The following is an 18,929-nucleotide window of genomic DNA, read 5'->3' as shown; positions in this document are numbered from 1 at the left end:
CATATGTATGCCTCCATATCAACCTAGATAGCCTGCTAGGCAGGAGCAACCCAGCTTCTTGTGCTCCAGCCTCTGGATGTCTTCATTGGTCCCTTGTTCATGCAGGGCTTGGACCTCTCAGAGGCTCAGTCTGTGCTACCGAGTGGCTAAGCTGGTCCATCCTTTCCACTTTGAGGCTGCAGCACTTGCTGGGGAACTAGGTGTGTGTCTTTTTCTTCTCCAGCCCTGCTCACTGAAGGCAGGGCCCTGCTGAAGTCTGCCTTCCCCATTTTTCCCATGTGACCTGCTGCCCCCTAATTCCCTGGCCTGTGTCCATGGGTGCCTCCTGGAGATAGCCTAGACCCCTTCTCTTCTCACCCTGCCTTTCCCTGGCTCTCTGGACAACTTGGTGTCCAAGCCACGCCCACTTTTTCATTCATTCATTCATCCACTCATTCATTCATAGATGTGTACAAATATGTTGTGTTGTATACATGGTGTGTGGTGTGTGTGTGTGTGTGTGTGTGTGTGTGTGTGTGTGTGTGTGTGTGGTGCATGCACATAAGTGTGCAGGTGTGCATACCCATGTGTGTGCATGCCCATATGTGCAAATGTCAAGGCCAGAGCAGGACGCCGGGTGTCCTCTTCTATTCCTCTCCACCATATTGCCTTGAGAAAGGGTTTCTCAGTGAATCGGAAGCTGACTATCCCAGCAAGCTCTCTGAATCCACCTGTCTGTGCTTCCAAACATGCTGGGCATTCAAATTTAGATCCCTCTGCTTGTAGAGCAAGTGCTGATACTCACTGAGCTGTCCCCACCGCCTCCGAGCACATGGATCTTAATGATCGAAGTTTAGGACTCTGCATTTAGAGAGCTGCTGGGATTTCTCTGAGATCTGTCTGCAAGCTGGTTTTCAGACTTGCATAGAAGCAGGGGGTTTTACAGTACTGTTCCATCTGTGGAGCTTCCCACAGAAAATGCCAGTGACCCGAACCATAGCGAGAAAGAGAGAGGCGTGGCATTTTACTGTGAAGAGTTTGCTGGTTGAAGGAGATTCTTCCCAATTTCAGGGCCCAGCGCATCTTCGTGCAGGACTCCTCTGCATCTCAAAAGTCTCCTGGTTATCTTTTCTTCCTTGTGATTCCTTCCTCTGATGGAGGCTGGGTGGGCTTTCCCTGTGGGGTGTGGGTGGAATGGTTCCTCTGGCTGCCTTTAGTGATAGGACGCCCTCTGCGGACAGAGGGGCTGGTCAGCACCTTGGTGCCTTGCCTTTTCCCACCAGCACAGGAGGACACTACTCTGCTCTCAAGGGAAAGGCAGCAATCTTGAAGAAAAGCCTATTGTCACCTCACCTCAGATTTGGTGGGTCAGAACTGACTCACTCTTCCATTTGATTTTACAGGGTTTCATGGCTGCTTGGCTCTGGGTCTGCTCATTGGATCGGTTTAGAATATAGCAAGCTCTTCTGTTTCTTACAACTTCCTCCTCTTTGTTCTTTTTTTCCTGACTTCATACTTTCTAATAGGAAGCTTGGACATCTGAGAGATCCTCTCCGTATTGCAACACTCCTAGGCCTTTCCTTTGCTTCCCTTCCGTGGGCTCCACAATCTAGACTTTTCTGATCTCTTTCCCACACCTGGCCTTTATTTCTGCCCATTTTACCACCTAACACAGCCCCTGCATCTTAAGACATGACCATTATATTTGTTTTAAGCTTCTTTTGTCTTCTTTTTTATGTGATAGCTACAGTGTTTTCTTGTGTGTTTAGCATGATGGAATTTAGGATTATTAAGGTTCCTTTATTCTTCCCTGAATTATTTCTGTCTTATTGAAGTTAGACGTGGGATGTATGTCTTCAGCCTCCCTTCTCTATTCTGCCCTGGCTTTCTGTAGACGCCTGATGATCCAGTCTGCCGGGCCATGTTACATGGGAGGGAAGCTGGAGTTAGACAGCCAGAGGGCAGTAACTGGTCAGTGTGCAGGAAATGGTCAGAATACAGTAAATGTTCAGGGTGTTAGAATTTGTCAGTACACGACAAATGGTCAGCGTGCAGTGACTGATTAGTGCCTGTAAAGGGCCAGAACTGGACAGTGTACAGCAATGATCAGGGTGTAGAATTTGTCAGTGTACAGTGAGGGGACAGTACGAAGTGACTGGTCAGGAGACTGCCTGTGTTCTCTGTAAATAGAGTGTGGGTATGCAGATAGGCCTCTTTGGAAGTGGGCATGGACTCTAGGGGCAAGCAGCCTCCCCCAGAATGGACTGGCCTGATGAATTTCACATCCAGGGCACTGTGGTGCCCAGACATTTGGGCTGGGTTGCATTGAGGTCCTCCCTCCATTCCACCCCACTCCACACCAGTTATGCATGCAGCCCTGACTTTCCCCAGGAGGGCAGAGGTCATGGGCGTGATTAGCCAACTGCTGGAGTCTATGGGACCTGTCTTAGAATAGCATAAACATACACAAGATTACTAAGAAAACCAATTATATTAAATGCAGTTATCAAATGGAAAAAGAAAAAAAACATTTTGATACAAGGGTAAGTTTGCATCTTTATTAAAGCATTACATAAAACGCCTAGCTGTAGAATGACTGTAATTTGAAATAATGGTGAACATAAGCAATGTACTATGATAGCCATAGATCTGTAACTTGATATGAAAATACCTGTGATTTCTGTTGGTGACAAAGTCATGGTTACAGCTAAACTATTATGTTTACTGCCCACATGCCTAATTGAAGGCAATGTTCTTTTTTTTTTTTTTTTTTTTTTTGCCTAGAGACATGTAAAGTAAAACATTCCCTTCCCCCCACCAGGGTTCCCATACCTCAGGCACATGGCATGTGGGGACTGTCCCCTCTTTGGACAGCACCACATAGTCTATTCTGGTAACTGTCCTGGCAGCAGCCGTTACTGGGGTACAGAGCCTCACCCACATGAGCCTTTGGTGATGCAGCTCTCTGGCTAAGTACCCTTCCATCAGCTGGCTGGATGGGCCAACTTGAATGGTGCCAACTCTTTGGCATCCCAAGTGCTGTGGCTGGAGGAAGGAACATTCCTCATGACCTCTCTCTTCTGCCCAGACCTCAGCACCAGGATTTTCCTGGCTTGCAAGCTCTTGATCTACATCCTCAGCACTGCCACAGTCTTATGATTTTTTTAAAGGGTCTTTTCCTTTTTTGTCCACTGCCCTGGCCTGGTGTCCTCCCCTCCTGGGGGCCTGTAATGGTTTCCTTTGCTCAGCTGCTGTCTTAAGCTGAATGCCCAATGGGCTCCCCTGTCTGTACCGTTCACCTGCTCTTCCCGGTGCTAGACACAGGCTCTCTGCTTTTCACCTGTGGTTTCTGTGAAGGGCACCAGCAGCGCTGCCTGCCAGCCCAGTGGGAGAGCTTGGCACCTGGGGAAGGATGCCCTGGGTCCTTAAACTTGGAGATACACACACTCAATCCAGTGGGAATGAATTCATCGGTGGGCCATGCATCTCTTTGGGGAACTTTCTTTCCCTTTTATACATTCAGTTTCCAGAAAGACCCTTCAGATGGTTAGTTCTTTTTAGATAGTGAACAGTGTTCAGGATTTCAATTGATGTGCACCTGATTGGGGACAGAGCAAATGTCAAGGGTGGGTGGGCCTTCTCTCCTGGTTGCAGTCTCTTTGGGGCCAAGTCTGTGTGCGTGATGAGCACCTGCCAGACTCAGAGCCCTCTGAGGTGGAGCACACTGTTCCAGGTGAGGTGTGTAGGCCAGCGACCTTGGTGGAGGTCAGACTTCCTAAGACGGACAGGGCAGGATCCTGTGGCTGCCGCAAGGATGGCTTTGCTGGAAGATGTGTAGGAGTACATAAGTGAGTGGGGTGGGGCAATTATTTGATGAAGGGGCTCCAGGGAACTGTACAAGAGAATGCCCAGTCTCTTCCATGGCAGATCCTGAATTGTTTAGTTGCTTGGCTGGCGCAAGGATGGGCCACCTCTCCAGGTTGGGGGTGGGAGGGAAGCTCTGACTAACTCCTATCTCTCCGAGCTGTCTTCTGGGGTGGGAGAGGGGTGTTGGCAGCCAGAGAGACAAATTGCTTCCCAACAGCTCCTCCTCTGCCCAGGTGTGGGCATAGTAGTCTGGTCAGGCAGACAGCATCAAGTTTGGTGGCCAGTCTGCTTTACCTTTAATGGTGCTGGTCACCCTGCTACTGCAGACCTCAGTTTCCCCAAATGCACCCTAATAAGTTCGATCTATCTGACCTCTAAGAGCCCTTCAGAACTGGCCTCTTTTCTTGCATGTCACCTACCCACTTGTGCAGAGAGAAAGCTGCCTCTATGTGAAGCAGGTGAGCCCCAGACTTCAGCCAGTCCCCACCCCTGAACGACACACAGACCAAACACAGGCCCTTGGTTCTTCCCCAAAGCTCTGAACTGGTCATTTGAAACTCGATTCAGACAAAAGTGTTTTCAGGCCTACCGTGCTGGTCCTGCTGCTGTTAGCATGGAGGGACCCTCTAAAAAGGACAGCACTGCCTCCAGCTCTGGGCCTCCAGCTACAAATGCCGGCTAGGCTCTTCCTTGCGGAAGAATGGAGGCGGCGGCAGGGAAATGCCTGCTAGCTTCTTCTGGGGCAGGCTGTGGGCATCCGCTGTGCCTGTGCTATTGGGTGTCCCGCAGCTGGCTGGAGGCGGGCACACAGGAGGCCCAGGATGCAATGTGGTGGTGGGGAAGGGAGTACTGTTTCCAAACCCCTCGGAACCGCCTATGGAGAGCAGCCTCCTCTAAACTCATCTAGCTGCTCGTCAGCCCGCCCGCCGGTCCTCTTTCTGGTTCTGCATTCTTCCGAGGACCTGGGGTAGGAACGGGTTGGGGGCTGGGCTCGCTCTTCCCCCACTCAGCGGAGCCAACCCGGCCGCTCTGCAGTGAGGCCCCAGCGCACCTAGGTGGAGCCCGACCCGCAGTTTTCTGCTGGACCAGCCCCACCTGACCCGCCGGTACGCCAGACGGGGGCGCTGCAGGGCGGCCGGGTCCCCGGGGTCCCCTCCGCGGCCCAGTGCGCATCGGCAGCTCGGCGGCCCCGGCGCTGCACAGACGGCGGCAGGCGCGGGCCAGAGTCCGAGGCAGCGCGGCCTGGCCGCCTGGGCCGACCGAGACCCACGCCGCGCTCCCGTTCCCGCCGCAGCTCGCAAAGACGCCGAGCCGAGTGGCGGGCGCGCGCCACCAGCACCGGAGCAGCGGCGTCCCGCGGGCGGCGAGGCGCGCAGCGTCTCCGGCCCCACCTGTCGGCGCGGCCACCCTCAGCGTCGCCCCCGGCGTCCCCAGCCAGCGCGGGCGGCTCGCGGCAACGCTGGGCCCGGCCTCGTCCCGGCTGCGGCGGCGGAGGCGCGTTCTCCGGGCTAGGCGCGGAGGCCGGCACCGTCCCGGGCAAGAGGACCGGCCCGGCGGCTCTGGGCCGTGCAAGTTGGACTGCGGCGGACTCGGCCCGGCCGCGCGGGCCCCAACGGCGGCGATGGTGCTGCAGCTCCGCGAACGGTGCGCAGCCCCGGCCCTGAGGCTGGCCCTGCGCGGCGGTGGCAGCGGCGGCGGAGCGGCCCCCTAAGCCCCCCGCCGGAGCAAGAGCGGGCAGCGGCGGCGGCGGAGCCTGAGAAGGCGGCGGCGGCAGAGCAGCGGAGGAAGGCGACGCGGATCTCTGGCGCGGGGCGACAGGCGACCAGCGCCAGGGCCGCGCCGGACCCCCCAAGCCCGCCGGGCCGTTGCGCAATCCGCGGCCGGTCTGGGCCCTGCTGGCGGCGCGGCTCCGGGGGCGGCGGCGGGGCTGATTCATGGGGCCGCGGCGGCCAGTCCCCCGCGCCCGGGCCCCCGGCGCCCCGCAGCGCGCGATGGTGGCCGAGTGGCCGGAGTGGCGGCCGCCGCGGCCCGAGACTTTCTGCTAACCTCCCCGCCCCCGCCCGCCCCCTCCCCGGCGCCCTCCCTCGCGCCGTCCCCTCCCCCTGCCCAAAAGACACAGATCGCCTCCCGGAGTGGCGCCTCCAGTCGCGGCGGAGCGCGGCGTTGGTGGTGGATGGAGGGCGCGATCGGGCGGCCGCGGCGGCTGCACCCAGCGGGGCGCTGATGCGGCGCCTGGACCTTCGCTGCGCGACTTCGGGGGCGTCGGCCGAGTTGGCACTCCGCGATGCAGCTCCTGAAGGCGCTCTGGGCACTCGCAGGGGCCGCGCTCTGCTGCTTCCTGGTCCTGGTGATTCACGCGCAGTTCCTCAAAGAAGGTAATTGTCCCCGGCGCGCGCGGTCCCCGCACTGCTCGCGGCGGTCCCTGCGCGTGATACTGCTTCCAGCACCTTCCACCGCTGCCAGCGTGGTGGGCCGAGGCTATGCGGGGCCGGAGTGGCCAGTGGCGCGAGCCTTCCCGGAGCCCAGCGCTGGATCTGCCTCCCCCGGGCCCATCGGGGCTCAGGGGAGGTGCGGGTTAGGCGCGAGCCCGGGTGTGCTGGGGCCTGGCGAGCTCCGGTGTAGTCCCGGAGCCCGGGCTTATGCCCAAGCTGCAGTTGCCATCCCCTGCCCCGCAAGGCTCGGTGGCAGTTGCGCCTACCCGCATGCCATCGACCCTCGGTAGGTGGCACCAGCGCTCCACTTTGGTAGCCTGGCTGAAGCCAGTGCTGAGCAGGCCAGGACTGAATGGATTGGGGGCTGGGGAAGGAAAGGTGTCAAGGGGTGAGGACTGCAAAACTGCGCCCATGTCCCAGGCTGCTTTCCATGCTGGGTCGAGTACCCGCCAGACTCAGGCTAAGTAGGCAGAATTCAACACAAGAATGCTTAAGCCGCTTAAGTTCTGGTTCCTTTGCCCTCCTGGTCCCCTCTAGATTGCAGGGTTGTCCCATCCAGTTCTGGAGAGTCTGTTGAGACTTGTGTAGTACACATTGGACTCTTGTGGTCACACTGACCGTTTGAGAATCCTTCCTTTGGCTTAGTTGATGTGCACTGGCAGGCAGCAAATGGTGGACAGACACTCTGTTGGAAACTTCCTGCCCTTTGGTAGCACCTCTTGGTCTTGGTGCCTCTGGGATCAGCCTGCTCTGGTGACATCCGCTGGAGGTGATTGCTGGTGCCCTTGTCCATAGGCCATGCCTGCCCTGGCTGGCACTCCTCTAGGTCGGCAGGGAGCACTGAGCCCTGGAAAGTGCTAGTGCAGATTCCTACAACTGTTCTCACTTAGCTCCAGGTTCCTGAGGAGGAAGGGTGTGCAACATTCTGCAGCTTCTCTGCCTAACTAGTGAGCCCCTAGACACTGGGAGCTCCCTGGATCCTGGGAGCACTCATAATCTGCTGAACATTGTTCCCCTTGATTTCAGGTGCTACATCGGAGAAACTAGCTAGGTTTTGCTGCAGGCAGGTGAGCCTGCTCAGCTGGAGCTCCCAGGCCCTTCTTGGAGTTGGAAGCCAGTTTTCCCTCAAGCTTAGGCAACTTTCTTCATGAGTGGGCAGTTCTGCCATTGACTGGGGTCTCCTGCTATTGAGATAACTTTTTCTTGCAAATATGAGTCATTTCCTTCAGACACCCCCCACCCAAGAGAGCTGTCCTTACCTGGTGTCCTCTGCCAGGCAGCTGTGTGTGTGTGTGTGTGTGTGGCGTGGGGAGGGTTGGGGACCACCACATGGTACACCCCAGACCCAAGCCATGGGGTTCTTATACTTTAAGACCTTGTTTGGGCCACAAATTCTTTCCCAAAGCTTTCCACTGCTTCTTTATTGCTTGGGGGTATTCATCTTCGGGAAGAGCATGGATGTTAAGGTTCCATGGCTCCTCTGAGTTAATCTAGCCTGTTGTAGTAGTAAGCAGTAGTTGCAGCTTACTACAAAGAGATCCTGGTCATTTGGAGTCATGTGACCCAGTGGATGGGCCCATCCTGTCTTGCCCGGTGAGAATAAACTAGTCACAGAGTCTTCTAAGCTATTAGATTCTGTCTTTTGGTCAAAAGGGAAGTAAGTCCCTGTGTCCCTGGTGGCCGGGTGTGAGGTCACACAGGCAGGATGCATTGGCACCTGTGTTCTGAAGTGGAGGGGGATGTTCCCTGAGGGTGGATTTGCAGAACAGCCCTTTATAGAAGCCTGGGCATTTGGTGTGGACAGACGTGTGCGTGTTGTGGCAGACGGTAGAGGTAGTATATGCTGACCATGGGTCATAGGACCCAAGGCACAGTGTCTTGGAGGCTGCTCTTGAGGAAAAGCCCAAGTGTTTGCCCTGCCCTTTGGGGACTTGTGAGCCCCCCTGTTGTCCACCCTGAGTTGTTTGCTTCTATGACCCTGGATCCCAGTACCCTTTGCTGTTTCCATCTGTCACAAAGGTCAGGGCTGACATTCCTGTCCTTGTTTACATGGTTGTTTTTGGTCTCTGGCAACAGAAGCAGGAGCCTCAGGATAGGCCTCAGGGTGTTCAGTGAGAGACTGGAGACCATGGTTCCCAGAGGAGGCACAGGGCCCTTCTGGGAGGATTGGACTGCAGACTGAAATTCGCTAGGAGAGAGAGAGAGAGAGAGAGAGAGAGAGAGAGAGAGAGAGAGAGAGAGAGAGAGAGAGAGAGAGAGAGCTAGGCAGCTTGGACAATTGTTACTTGTTGCCTGGGGATGGAGTGGGAAAGAGCTGTATAAGTAGCCATTTCCACAAATCTGGGTCCCCCCCCCCCCGCCCCCAGGGGTGAAGAATGAGGGGCCCAGGGAACCGTTTTTCCACACTTTCCCTTTTGTGTGGAGATACAGGCTACCCCGCGGCTAATCCATCCCGCTCTGGCTGGCCTGTCTCACAGCGATTGCACAGATGAATAGGGCTGTGAACCCGGAGAGAGGAGAATTGTGCCCCTAATTGCAGCCCTGGTTTGTCCAGTTTCTGTAAGAACAGGTCTTGCCCACCATGCCTACTCAGTGGTGGCAGCCGGGAGGGCTGGGGGCTGGTGAGTGTAGCTAAAGCATGGGGTTCAGGTATCAGCAGGGTGCCCTAACTACCCTGCTCAAGTGTCATCAGCCCTGCTTGTTTGTCCTCTCTGGCTTCTTTGAGCAAGAGCAGGTCAGGGCAAGGGTGATGCAGTGTTAGGAACCCTGCTTCGATCCAGCTGCCTCAGGGGAGCAGAACGGATGTGGGATGGAAGGAGGAGGGAACAGGAGACAATGCCCACATTTCCTTATTTATGTGGGACTCAGGACATAGAGTTAGGGTAACAGCTGGGATTATAAACATCCTTAAAACCTTAGAAGTACCTAGGCCAGGGCACAGCAGTACAAACTGGTTTGGATACTTACCAGTATAGGAAGACAGTAACAGTACAGTGAGACCTGCAGCGGTCCATAATGACCCCTGGATTTCTGGCCTTTGGAGTCCAAAGGCCACAGGACTGGGATTTAACCCACAAGCCCTTTTGTCTGGAGGAGACGTCCCTGTGTGTCTCCATTAGCTATGGATTTGAGGTTTAGCTCTCTGTCCTTGTAAATCCTTTTGATGGCTGGGCAAGTGTTGCATGAACCGAGCATGCCATTAAAAAAAAATCCTCTTTCTCGGGTTAATATCGAGAGTTTGTGGGTGAGCTGAGTGCCTGTGGCCGGGCTGCGCGAGCACAGTGTCCCAGCATCTTAATTCCCAGGAACATAGAGTCACCTCACCCAATGTTATCTCCCTCAGCAGCTCTGAGGGATGGCTGTTGATTGAGCAAATAGGATCCAACTTTAATTTATTTAGTTAGCTCACTACTTTGGAAGTCAAGCACATTCTGTGAGCCTGTGTGATGTGGCCAGGCTAAAAGGGGACACACTTAAAATCCTGTGCAGGCAGGCATTGGTACTCAGTTGTGTCTCAGTAGAGCTCACTAGTTAGAACCATCAATGCAACACCTACAGCCATCCCAGGACACTTGTCCATCTGTGACATTGATCAGTTTATTTACTTTTATTTTTAGGGTGTGTGTGTGTGTGTGTGTGTGTGTGTGTGTGTGCATGCGCACACGCGCATGTGTGTGTATGTGTGCACGTGTATATGCTCATTAGCTACCTGTACTTGAAGAGGCAGAGGTCAGCCTTGGGTATCCACCACCTTTTCCTTGAGACATGGTCTCTCACTGGCTTGGAACTCACTGACAAACTAGGCTGACTGGCCCATGAGCCCCAGGGACGGTCCTGTCTTTCTCTCCAGCACTGGGGCTACAAACCACAATACTAAGCCCAGGTTTTAAATTGATTTATTTGTTTGCCTGTTGATTTCATGGTTTCTGAGGATCAAACTCAGGCCCTCACGCTCACAAGGCAAATACTTTACCAACTGTCCCATTTTCCCAGTTGTGGAACATCTTTTAAAAACTGGACAAAGAATTCAAACAACATAACAACAATTGCTGGCCCTGAGAAATCATTAGAAAAATATTCATTGAGGGGGATGGGCAGATTTTAAGTTGTTAAGTGCACTGGTTGCTCTTGCAGAGAACCTGGGACCTGTAACTCTAGTTACAGAGAATCTGATGCCCTCTTCTGACCTCCATGGGGACCAGGCATACCCCACATGGCAAACAGACATACATTCAGGCATAATGTTCATACAATAAAAATTTATATATATACATATATGTGTACACACACACACACACACACACACACACACACATATATATATATATATAAAATTGAATTTTTAAAGTATAGCATGCCTGTTATAAATACTTGTGTCCCTGGACAGGCTGTGGCAGTGGGTGGGGACTGGTGGGGACCACTGGGATTGGGTAGGAGCCTGAGGCTGTTAGAAGAACCTAGCTGTTCTTGATAGAGGCTGAGCTGTGCTCGGCCCGTGTGTAGATTCTGAGATGTACTGAAGGGGTGAAGCCTGAGTGTTTCAGGAAAGGGCTTTTTGCAGACCTGTGTCCTCCTAAGTTCCCACAGCTCGGCTGGATCTCCTACCGTCTGCTCCATGGCTCAGGGCTGCATGCAGAGAGAGGGCCTCAGCTTTTCCTGGGGACCTCAGGTATGTGATGGGACAGGGCTTGTGCCTTCCCTGTACCCAAGGTCTGTTTCTCCCTAGCCTTCCTGTATGCTTTACTGAGAGGCCGAGGAAATGGATGGCAGCTTGGGAGGAGAGGGATTGGAAAAGTGTTAAAAATAACCAGCAGCTCCTTTATCATCATTTACGATCACTTCTTGTGTCACGTGGCACCTAAATAAAACCCACACTCACCGTAATGGGATTCTCACCAGCTGAATGTCTGACAACTGTAAAAGTTAAAACAGGAAGGAGTTGATCATGACGGTGACTGACTGCACACAGGCTCACCATAGCTTGCCAGAAGCAGGAGTCTGGATCTGAATTTCCTGGTTCTGCAGCACAGGGCCAGGAGGGAGACCCTTGAGAGCCAGGTTGCAGTAGGGTATCTGACCACACTGGCCACATCTGAACACGGGCTTGGAGCCTAGCCGCGTAATCACATGACTGTTCTTCCCTGTGCATCTTGGGAAACCCCATCTTCTATCTTACTCCGGCATTAAATTTGGTATTAGAAAGCCAGGTCCAGTCCTTGACTCTGGTGAACTGGCTGCTTGTTAAGCCCAGGTGGTATGTAGAATGTGTGTGTATGTGGTATTAATATCTGTGTGTACAGGGTGTCAGAGTGGGTGGCCTTAGGATGTCCACCGCTGACCTTTTAATAAGTAAGGTGTTTGTGTTTATGCATATGATTATATCTTAATTAAATACCGAGATGTTTATACGGTTGTATGTAATTTGCATAAGCGTATAAATTCATGAACATGTATTATGAACTTGATTAAAAATACAGCTGTGTAATGAGGGTGATGGTGGGGGCCGTTCCCTCTCTGTGTTTAGACACAAGTGGATCCACGGGTACTGTTGAAATGCCTATGGCCTCCTGTGGCCTGAGCATTCATGAAATACTCACGGGACTACATGTCTGCCTGTGGCACTGATGTCAGGTAACATTCTGTTTGCTGAGTCAGGTCGGCCCCATGTGATCTCCTTTTTCCATCCACAGGCCCCATCCGGCCTTTGTTGCAGCCCCTGCCCCAAAGGCTTCTCTTTACCTTTCTCTTGGATATCATGTGCGGCTTAATTCACCCTTGTCCATGAGGCATGATGCTGTACCACCCGACTACACACTGGCACTACATACACTTCATGTATACAAACCAAGAACACACAACACATATACACAGATTATGCATACCCTAATATGTCAAATGTACCACATAAACTCATGTTCCATATACATACATTCTGTTCTGTCACAGGACATATACATGTATATCCCATATTAACACCATATGTACTCATACTACATACACACAATGTATATATTCATGACATACAGCTACACTACATATGAGCACATATCACACATACATACATTGCAGACTATATAAGTAAGCATATGTAAAATTAACATATACCATGTATACACGTAATCTACATGTATGTATGACACACTGGCACCTCATACATATATATCCCACATATCTATGTGGCATATAACATCTTATGCACACATACCCCATATATATTTGTGGCTCATACACATGTAGCCTAGATGTATGCATAATATATTAGCTTAGATGTATGCATAATATATTAACATATCTTGCATATACATCCCACATCTAGACATAGTATATTAACACCTTATACACATGTAATACTCCACACCACATAGGCACACATGCCATACATATAAACCATACACGTAGAACATATACATATACCATACACCAAATAAGCACAACACATTAACACTGAACACACACTATATATGCATGTCACATGTATATATTATATATACTGAATATGTATGTATAACATACAACAAATACACAAACATATCACACTCCCCACATATATCCATATACTATATATGTTGTCCTTGTACACATATAGATACACTACAAACACATGTATGAATACTTCACATTTACACTCACGCTGTACTTCACAACATTCATGTCCATACAACATACACATTGTAGCCCCCGACCCTGGGCATACTACACAGACACTGTGCAAACAACATCTGTACATACTTCCCACAGACAGAACACATAAAAATATAGACTATAGATATATCTATGTAAAACACATACATACCATGTGCCATACACACTACCATACCACATACTTCACAGATATATACCACATTCTATTCAGGATCAACACAAACATGTGTGACACACACACATGCATTTTACACAAGCATGTCACATGTAAAAACACCATACACATATCCCACACAAACCCACACCACACATGCAAATACGTACTGCACACACAACCCATACAAACATAGGCAACACATACAAACACACACACACACACACATGCACACACACACACACACACACACGCACGCACACGCGCATGCACACACATCCCACACAAAAACACACCACGCTTGCAGACCCCATGTGTCCTACCTCCAGTCTTCCCGTCTGGAGCAAGAATGGTAGAAGACAGACCCATCCAAGGCACATTCTTTGCTGTTGCTGCCTATCCTGCCAGGTCTTCCCGGGACATCCTGCGTACCACAGAGGCTCGGCTGTGTCCAGAGGACAGGCAGACAGTATTTTCACAGATGAAGAGAGGCATGTGGCCTCGTGAGAACAAAAGGCAGGCTTTGGGTTCCTGAGTCTAGGCCCAGAAGATCAATGGAAGACAAACTCAGTGGCCGCTGGGAAGCATGGCAGACAGGTGGTGCGTAAAGTTACTCACGCCCTTTTAGGAAAGCAGGCAAGCATGATGCAATGGTCCTGGCTCCCGCTGTTCACCTGAGTCCCTTTTGCTCCAGCCTTCTTCAGGTTGGATGAATGCTAGAGCATCTCTGGGGAGGCCTGACCCTGCCTCTGTCTCCTCTCTCAGCACTGTGATTGGCTGGCTGTGACCTGTGTCCTCCCTGGTCTTGTGTGTGTGTGTGTGTGTGTGTGTGTGTGTGTGTGTGTGTGTGTGTGTGATGTCCTTTAAGACTGACATGTTTCCACAATGTCATCTATAGGGAGGGGATTCCTATGAAGAAGGTGAACCCCTGGGATCAGTATGAGGGGCAGATGACCAGGGGTAGCTACACAGGTTCACTTCCACACTGGTCCACTTCAGAACTGTGGCCACACCTGGGGTCTAGGACACACAAAGGAACTAGAGCAGATGTGAGCGTTGGCCTCATGAGGATGATGGGGACACCTTGTTCTTATGCTCACTTACTTTGGCTCTTAGGGAGGGTTTGTGAGGGAGTATGAACTAGTGAACTGGGCGATGGAAACCACAGACCTCCTCCAGGAGGCTGGTGACCTGGTTACTAAGTGTCAAGGTAACAGCAAGGGCCACATCCATGTGTATAGTACTACAAAGGCCATGCAGTGTGGATAGGGGAGGGATGGAGGGAGGGGAGGGGAGGGGAGGGAGGGAGGGAGGGAGGGAGGAAGGGAGGGAGGGAGGGAGGGAGGTCAGCCACCTTTGCTTAGTATCGGCTGCCCTGTGGTTGCCCTGCTCCCTGGCTGGACCTTGTTCTAAATTCAAGGGTAGGCCCTGTCTGGAAGCTCACGCTGTGCCTCTGTGGAGATGACAAAACCAGAGATACTGTCACCTTCAGGGAAGGACACGCAAATATTGGCAGTCTGGAGGAAGTGGCGTCCCTCAGGAAGGCTTGACTTTTCTGGATGGTGCCTGCATCCTGCTCATCCTGGTGGCTGGCCCTGGCACCACTGGATGCCTTCTTGAAGCCCCATCTAGACTCCACTATACACAGCTGGCAACCTTCACAATTAATTCCCAAGTGATATTAGGCCTTTCCTTCAGCAAACAGCCACTTAGTTGGAACAGTGTGGCAAGAAGTGGGAAGCCAGACCCCACCATACACATCTTGAGCCCCATCTCACAGTCATCTGAGTTCACTGCCACAGACAGACTCCAAGGTCCCCATCTTTTAGAGAAAGTTTACCAATGGGTCATATCAGGCTGGCTACCTTAGAGTAGCCATGTGACTAGACATGTGACTGATTGCATGTGATACTCAGTGTGACTGGAAAACAGAGGAGACCTTGGAGCAGTGATGTCCCTAGTCACTTTCAGCTCCCTGCTCATCTGTCTCCTGCTCCTGAGGACAGGGCACATGCAGACATGAGTCTACATCGGGTAATAGGACACAACTTTCCAACTATTCCAGTCCACCCACATGAGGATGACTACAGGCAGATCCTTGAGGAGATGCACCAGCTGTGTGCTGCTGTTTTTATGTCAACTTGTCACAAGTGAGAGTCATCTGAGAAGAGGGAACGTCCGATGAGAAAATGACACCACTAGATTGGCCTGTGGGCAAGCTTGTAGTGCGTCTCCTTGACTGATGATTGATGTGGAAGGGCCTAGCTTTTGTAGGCAGTGCTATCCCTGGGCTGGTGGTCCTTGGTGATATTAAAAGGCAGGCTGAGCAAGCCACAAGGGGGTAAGCCTGTAAGCGGCACTCCTGTAGCCTCTGCATCAGCTCCTGCCTCCAGGTTCCTATCTGTCTTGAGTTCTTGCTCTGACTTCCCTCAGTGATAGACTATGACCTTAGAGTTGTAAGAGGAAATAACCCTTTCCTCCCCAAGCTGTTATAATCATGGTGTTTTATCATAGCAATAGAAACCATAACTAAGATGGAAATTGTACCGGGAGTAGGGTATTGCTGTGATTGGACCTGTCTTTTTGGGAGAATTATGGGAGTATTTTGGCCTAGGAAAGTCATTGAGTTCTCAGAGCTTAATGAGAAGTTGTAGGATCTTGGAAGATAATGCTGAGAACAGTGCAAATGATGGGGGCCTGGCTTGTAAAGTTTCAGAAGGAAGCAAAGACTCTACTAGGGCCATTTGTGTGATATTTTGAATTAAGAATTTGTGGTTCTGGTCATCTGGGGATGAAGAATCAGCTTGTGACTAAGAAAAGACCAGCATCATTGAGGCGGAGTCTTCTGAGAAGTGTTTCCTCAGAGTCAGCACGTAGAGGGTAGGCCCAGAGGTGCCCAAAACCATACCTCATGCTGACAGCCAAACTTGGCAATGCGTAAGAGTCTCCCGGGTGGAACCAATTTGGAAGAGGTCAAAGAGAGCTCAACGTGAGACTTGACACCATGAGAAGCCAGGACAGGCAGGCGATTTGGGAATGTGAAGCCTTAAATGCAGGGGACGCCCCAGGATTGACGGACTCATGAAGAGGCTTGGCACCATGTGGAAGAGTGAGTTCCTGAAGAGAGGCCAGGGATGGTTACTGAGGAAGGAGAATCCCAGTTGCAGAGCCCCCAGTGTCTTTGGAGATGCTGGTACTATGGGATGACTGACAAGGACAGTTGTAGCCACCGAGGGGAGCTGGCCCTGGAGAAAAGCTGTGCAGGCTGTAGAGGGCAGAGTTGGAGAAGTGACCCAAGCTCTACGGGGGAGCCCTGAAGAGAACTGACCCTGAACCACTTACACTGTTGGACTTTGTTTGTTTGTTTGTTTGTTTTTATTTGATTGTGACTCTGCCCCGATTCTTCCCTCTTAGACTAAGGAAGTAAGTAACTTAATTTCATTCTTACAGAAGCCCCCAGTCAAGAGGTTTTGGGATTTTAGAGAAATTGTGGATATTTTAGAGAAACTTTGAACTTTGCAGGGGACCAGGCATTTTTAAAGAGGCTGAACGTTTAAAGTATTTGAATTATTAAAGATTCCCAGACTTGTAAAAGTTGGAATGTTTTCCACTACGATACTATTAATATTGAGGTCTTAGTTGTGTTTCAACAGTGTTTGTGTGTCAAGTTGACAAGAGGTCAACTGTGCTGAGTAGTTTGATGTTAACATGACAAAAGCTAGAGTCATTTTGAAAGAGGGGACTTCGGTTGAGAAAAGGCCCCACCAGAGTGCCCTGCGGGCAAGCCTATGGTACAGCTTCTTGACCTGATGATTGATATCAACCGAGCGGTGCCACCCCTGGGCTGATGGCCCTAGGTGCTAAAAGAAAGTAGACTGAGCAAGCCAGTGAGCAGCATTCCTCCATGGGCTCTGCTTCAGTTCGTGCCTCTGTTTCCTGTTCTGACATGCCTTAGTGATAGAGTGTGACCCGAGAGTTATAAGATGAAACAAACCTTTTCCTCCCCAAGTTGTTTATGGTCATGGTGTTTTGCCACGGTAATAGAAGCCCATACTAAGGCCAGTAGTGTCTAGTGTGTCACTATTTGCTCGCTGTCTTGATGTTTCTCTTGCCCAGACTTGTGTGTTGTCCACTTCGTTGTGTGTGGTTCTTCAGAGAATAGAGAGGCCAAGTTTGTCAAGGAACAGACTCTGCTGACAAGGAGCCGCCAACCCAACCCCAGTGTGGTGCAGCCATTGCTCCCAGGAGCTGCCAGTTGGCTATGGCGGGAGAGTACACAGGAGCTTACCCCTGTCATAATATGCCTTCTCTGTGGGACAGAGGACCCATTAGATCTTGTTTTCTCATGCAGCTCCAGGGCTCCAGTGCAGCAGGGACAACTGTGGTGGGCAATCCAGGTGTGGGCCTCAGTGCATTGGGGGGGCTTCCACCTTAGGCCTCAGGACAGTGTTGCCTGTTAACTTAAGCTGAGCATTGTCGGCTCCAGGTCTATCGCATGGAGTCCCAGAGGGCCTGGATGTGAGTGATGTCAGCAAAATGGCCCTAGAAGCAACTGGTCCCCTTCCTTGTGGGGCCTCTTTGTATAGTCAGGTGACAAACCTGCTTCTGGGGTGTCCTCACACCTAGGGCATTTGTGTTTGTACTTTTACAGTCTGATCTGGGTATCATGGTTCTCTGGAACCAAAGTGTGCAGAGGGAGCTTCAGCCTGCCTGCTTCCTGGCTCCTTGAGTTTCTCAAAGGTCGACCTTCCTTCCTAGCAGAGCCTTATGGAGATTGTAATGAGGCTTCAGGCATCCATTCCTTCCCTGGTTGTTAGGCTCTAGGAGGGAGACTGATAGGCTGGGGTCTCCTTGAGCAAGCTCTGTCTGTTCACTGGGGACCCCTGAGGGATGCAGAATCAATTTGTAGGAATCAGTTGGCTGCAGGGTCAATATTTGCCTTGAAGTAAGGGTGGGGTCATCTCTGCAGTGACAGAGAGGCGAGGCATAGTTCTGGGGGTGCTGAGCATGCACGTAGGTCTGGCAGGTGACCAAAGTGATAGCTCTTAGCTGTCACCTCCTTTAGTCCTCAACCCACCTTCAAAGCGACTGACTGTTTCGAGACTGCCCTTGAGGAAACTCCAGGACAGAGGTGCAGATTCTTGGCCACAGCTCCAGAGGTATGAACCTGAAACTCAGGCAGGGGCCAGGTAACTATGCCAGGGCCCTTTCTAGACCTGCTTCTGGTGCGGTAGACCTTTAGCTGTGTGCCGTGAAAGATTGCCGGCATGGCTAGGATGTGCCTGCAAGACACAGGGCCCATCAGAAGTTTCAAGAGGGTAGGAGACCCTCCTACGAAGGAAATCCGACTCCTTGACCTTGAGGTGGGACTCAAATTGAGTCGTTGTGGGCTGCTGCAGAGTGATCTCAGGTGCTGAGGCTGGCTTCTGGATAATGGTCTCTGGCTCTGGCATGAGGGACCAGAAGAAGGAACAATATTGTCTCCCTCTATTCTGCCCCCTGGCTGTTCCTCTCTGTGTCTTTGTTCCATCTTAGGCAACACAGGGCCTGGTATGTCTAGAAGCTCCAAGTTGGGGTAAATAAGCTTTCCTCTAGGACAAGGCCCAGAGACCATAGGTAGACTTGTCCCCCAGGATCGTCCTTCATGGAGCCTGCTGGGCCCACGTGATCTTTCCAGGTATATTTAGAAGAGGTCATTCGGCCTTTAAAATACACACTTTTCAAAGCCAGCTCCTGCCTCAGAGAAGGTAGATTTTATTAGCTAATTCCCTCCTTTCTAGGGAGCACAGAGGCAGTGAAGCGGGCCCGCCGATTCGCCTCGTTGATAAAGCCTGAGCTCTCATAAATAACTCCAT

General features: G+C 51.7%; 1 protein-coding gene across 1 annotated transcript in view; it reads left to right on the top strand.

Annotated features, from left to right (window-relative positions):
- The first annotated feature begins 6,048 nt into the window (after positions 1–6,048).
- Positions 6,049–18,929, top strand: part of Tafa5 (TAFA chemokine like family member 5) — a 134,546-nt gene continuing 121,665 nt past the window's right edge. Inside the window, exon 1 of the mRNA XM_059247423.1 lies at positions 6,049–6,221. Coding sequence (XP_059103406.1) covers positions 6,131–6,221 — 91 coding nt within the window. The 5' untranslated portion in view covers positions 6,049–6,130. The remainder of the gene's footprint in view (positions 6,222–18,929) is intronic.

The sequence above is a fragment of the Peromyscus eremicus genome, chromosome 20 (genome assembly GCF_949786415.1).
Source record: "Peromyscus eremicus chromosome 20, PerEre_H2_v1, whole genome shotgun sequence".
In the NCBI taxonomy this organism is placed as follows: domain Eukaryota; kingdom Metazoa; phylum Chordata; class Mammalia; order Rodentia; family Cricetidae; genus Peromyscus; species Peromyscus eremicus.
Note: the sequence above shows the minus strand (reverse complement) of the source record. Positions and strands in the feature narration are given on the sequence as shown.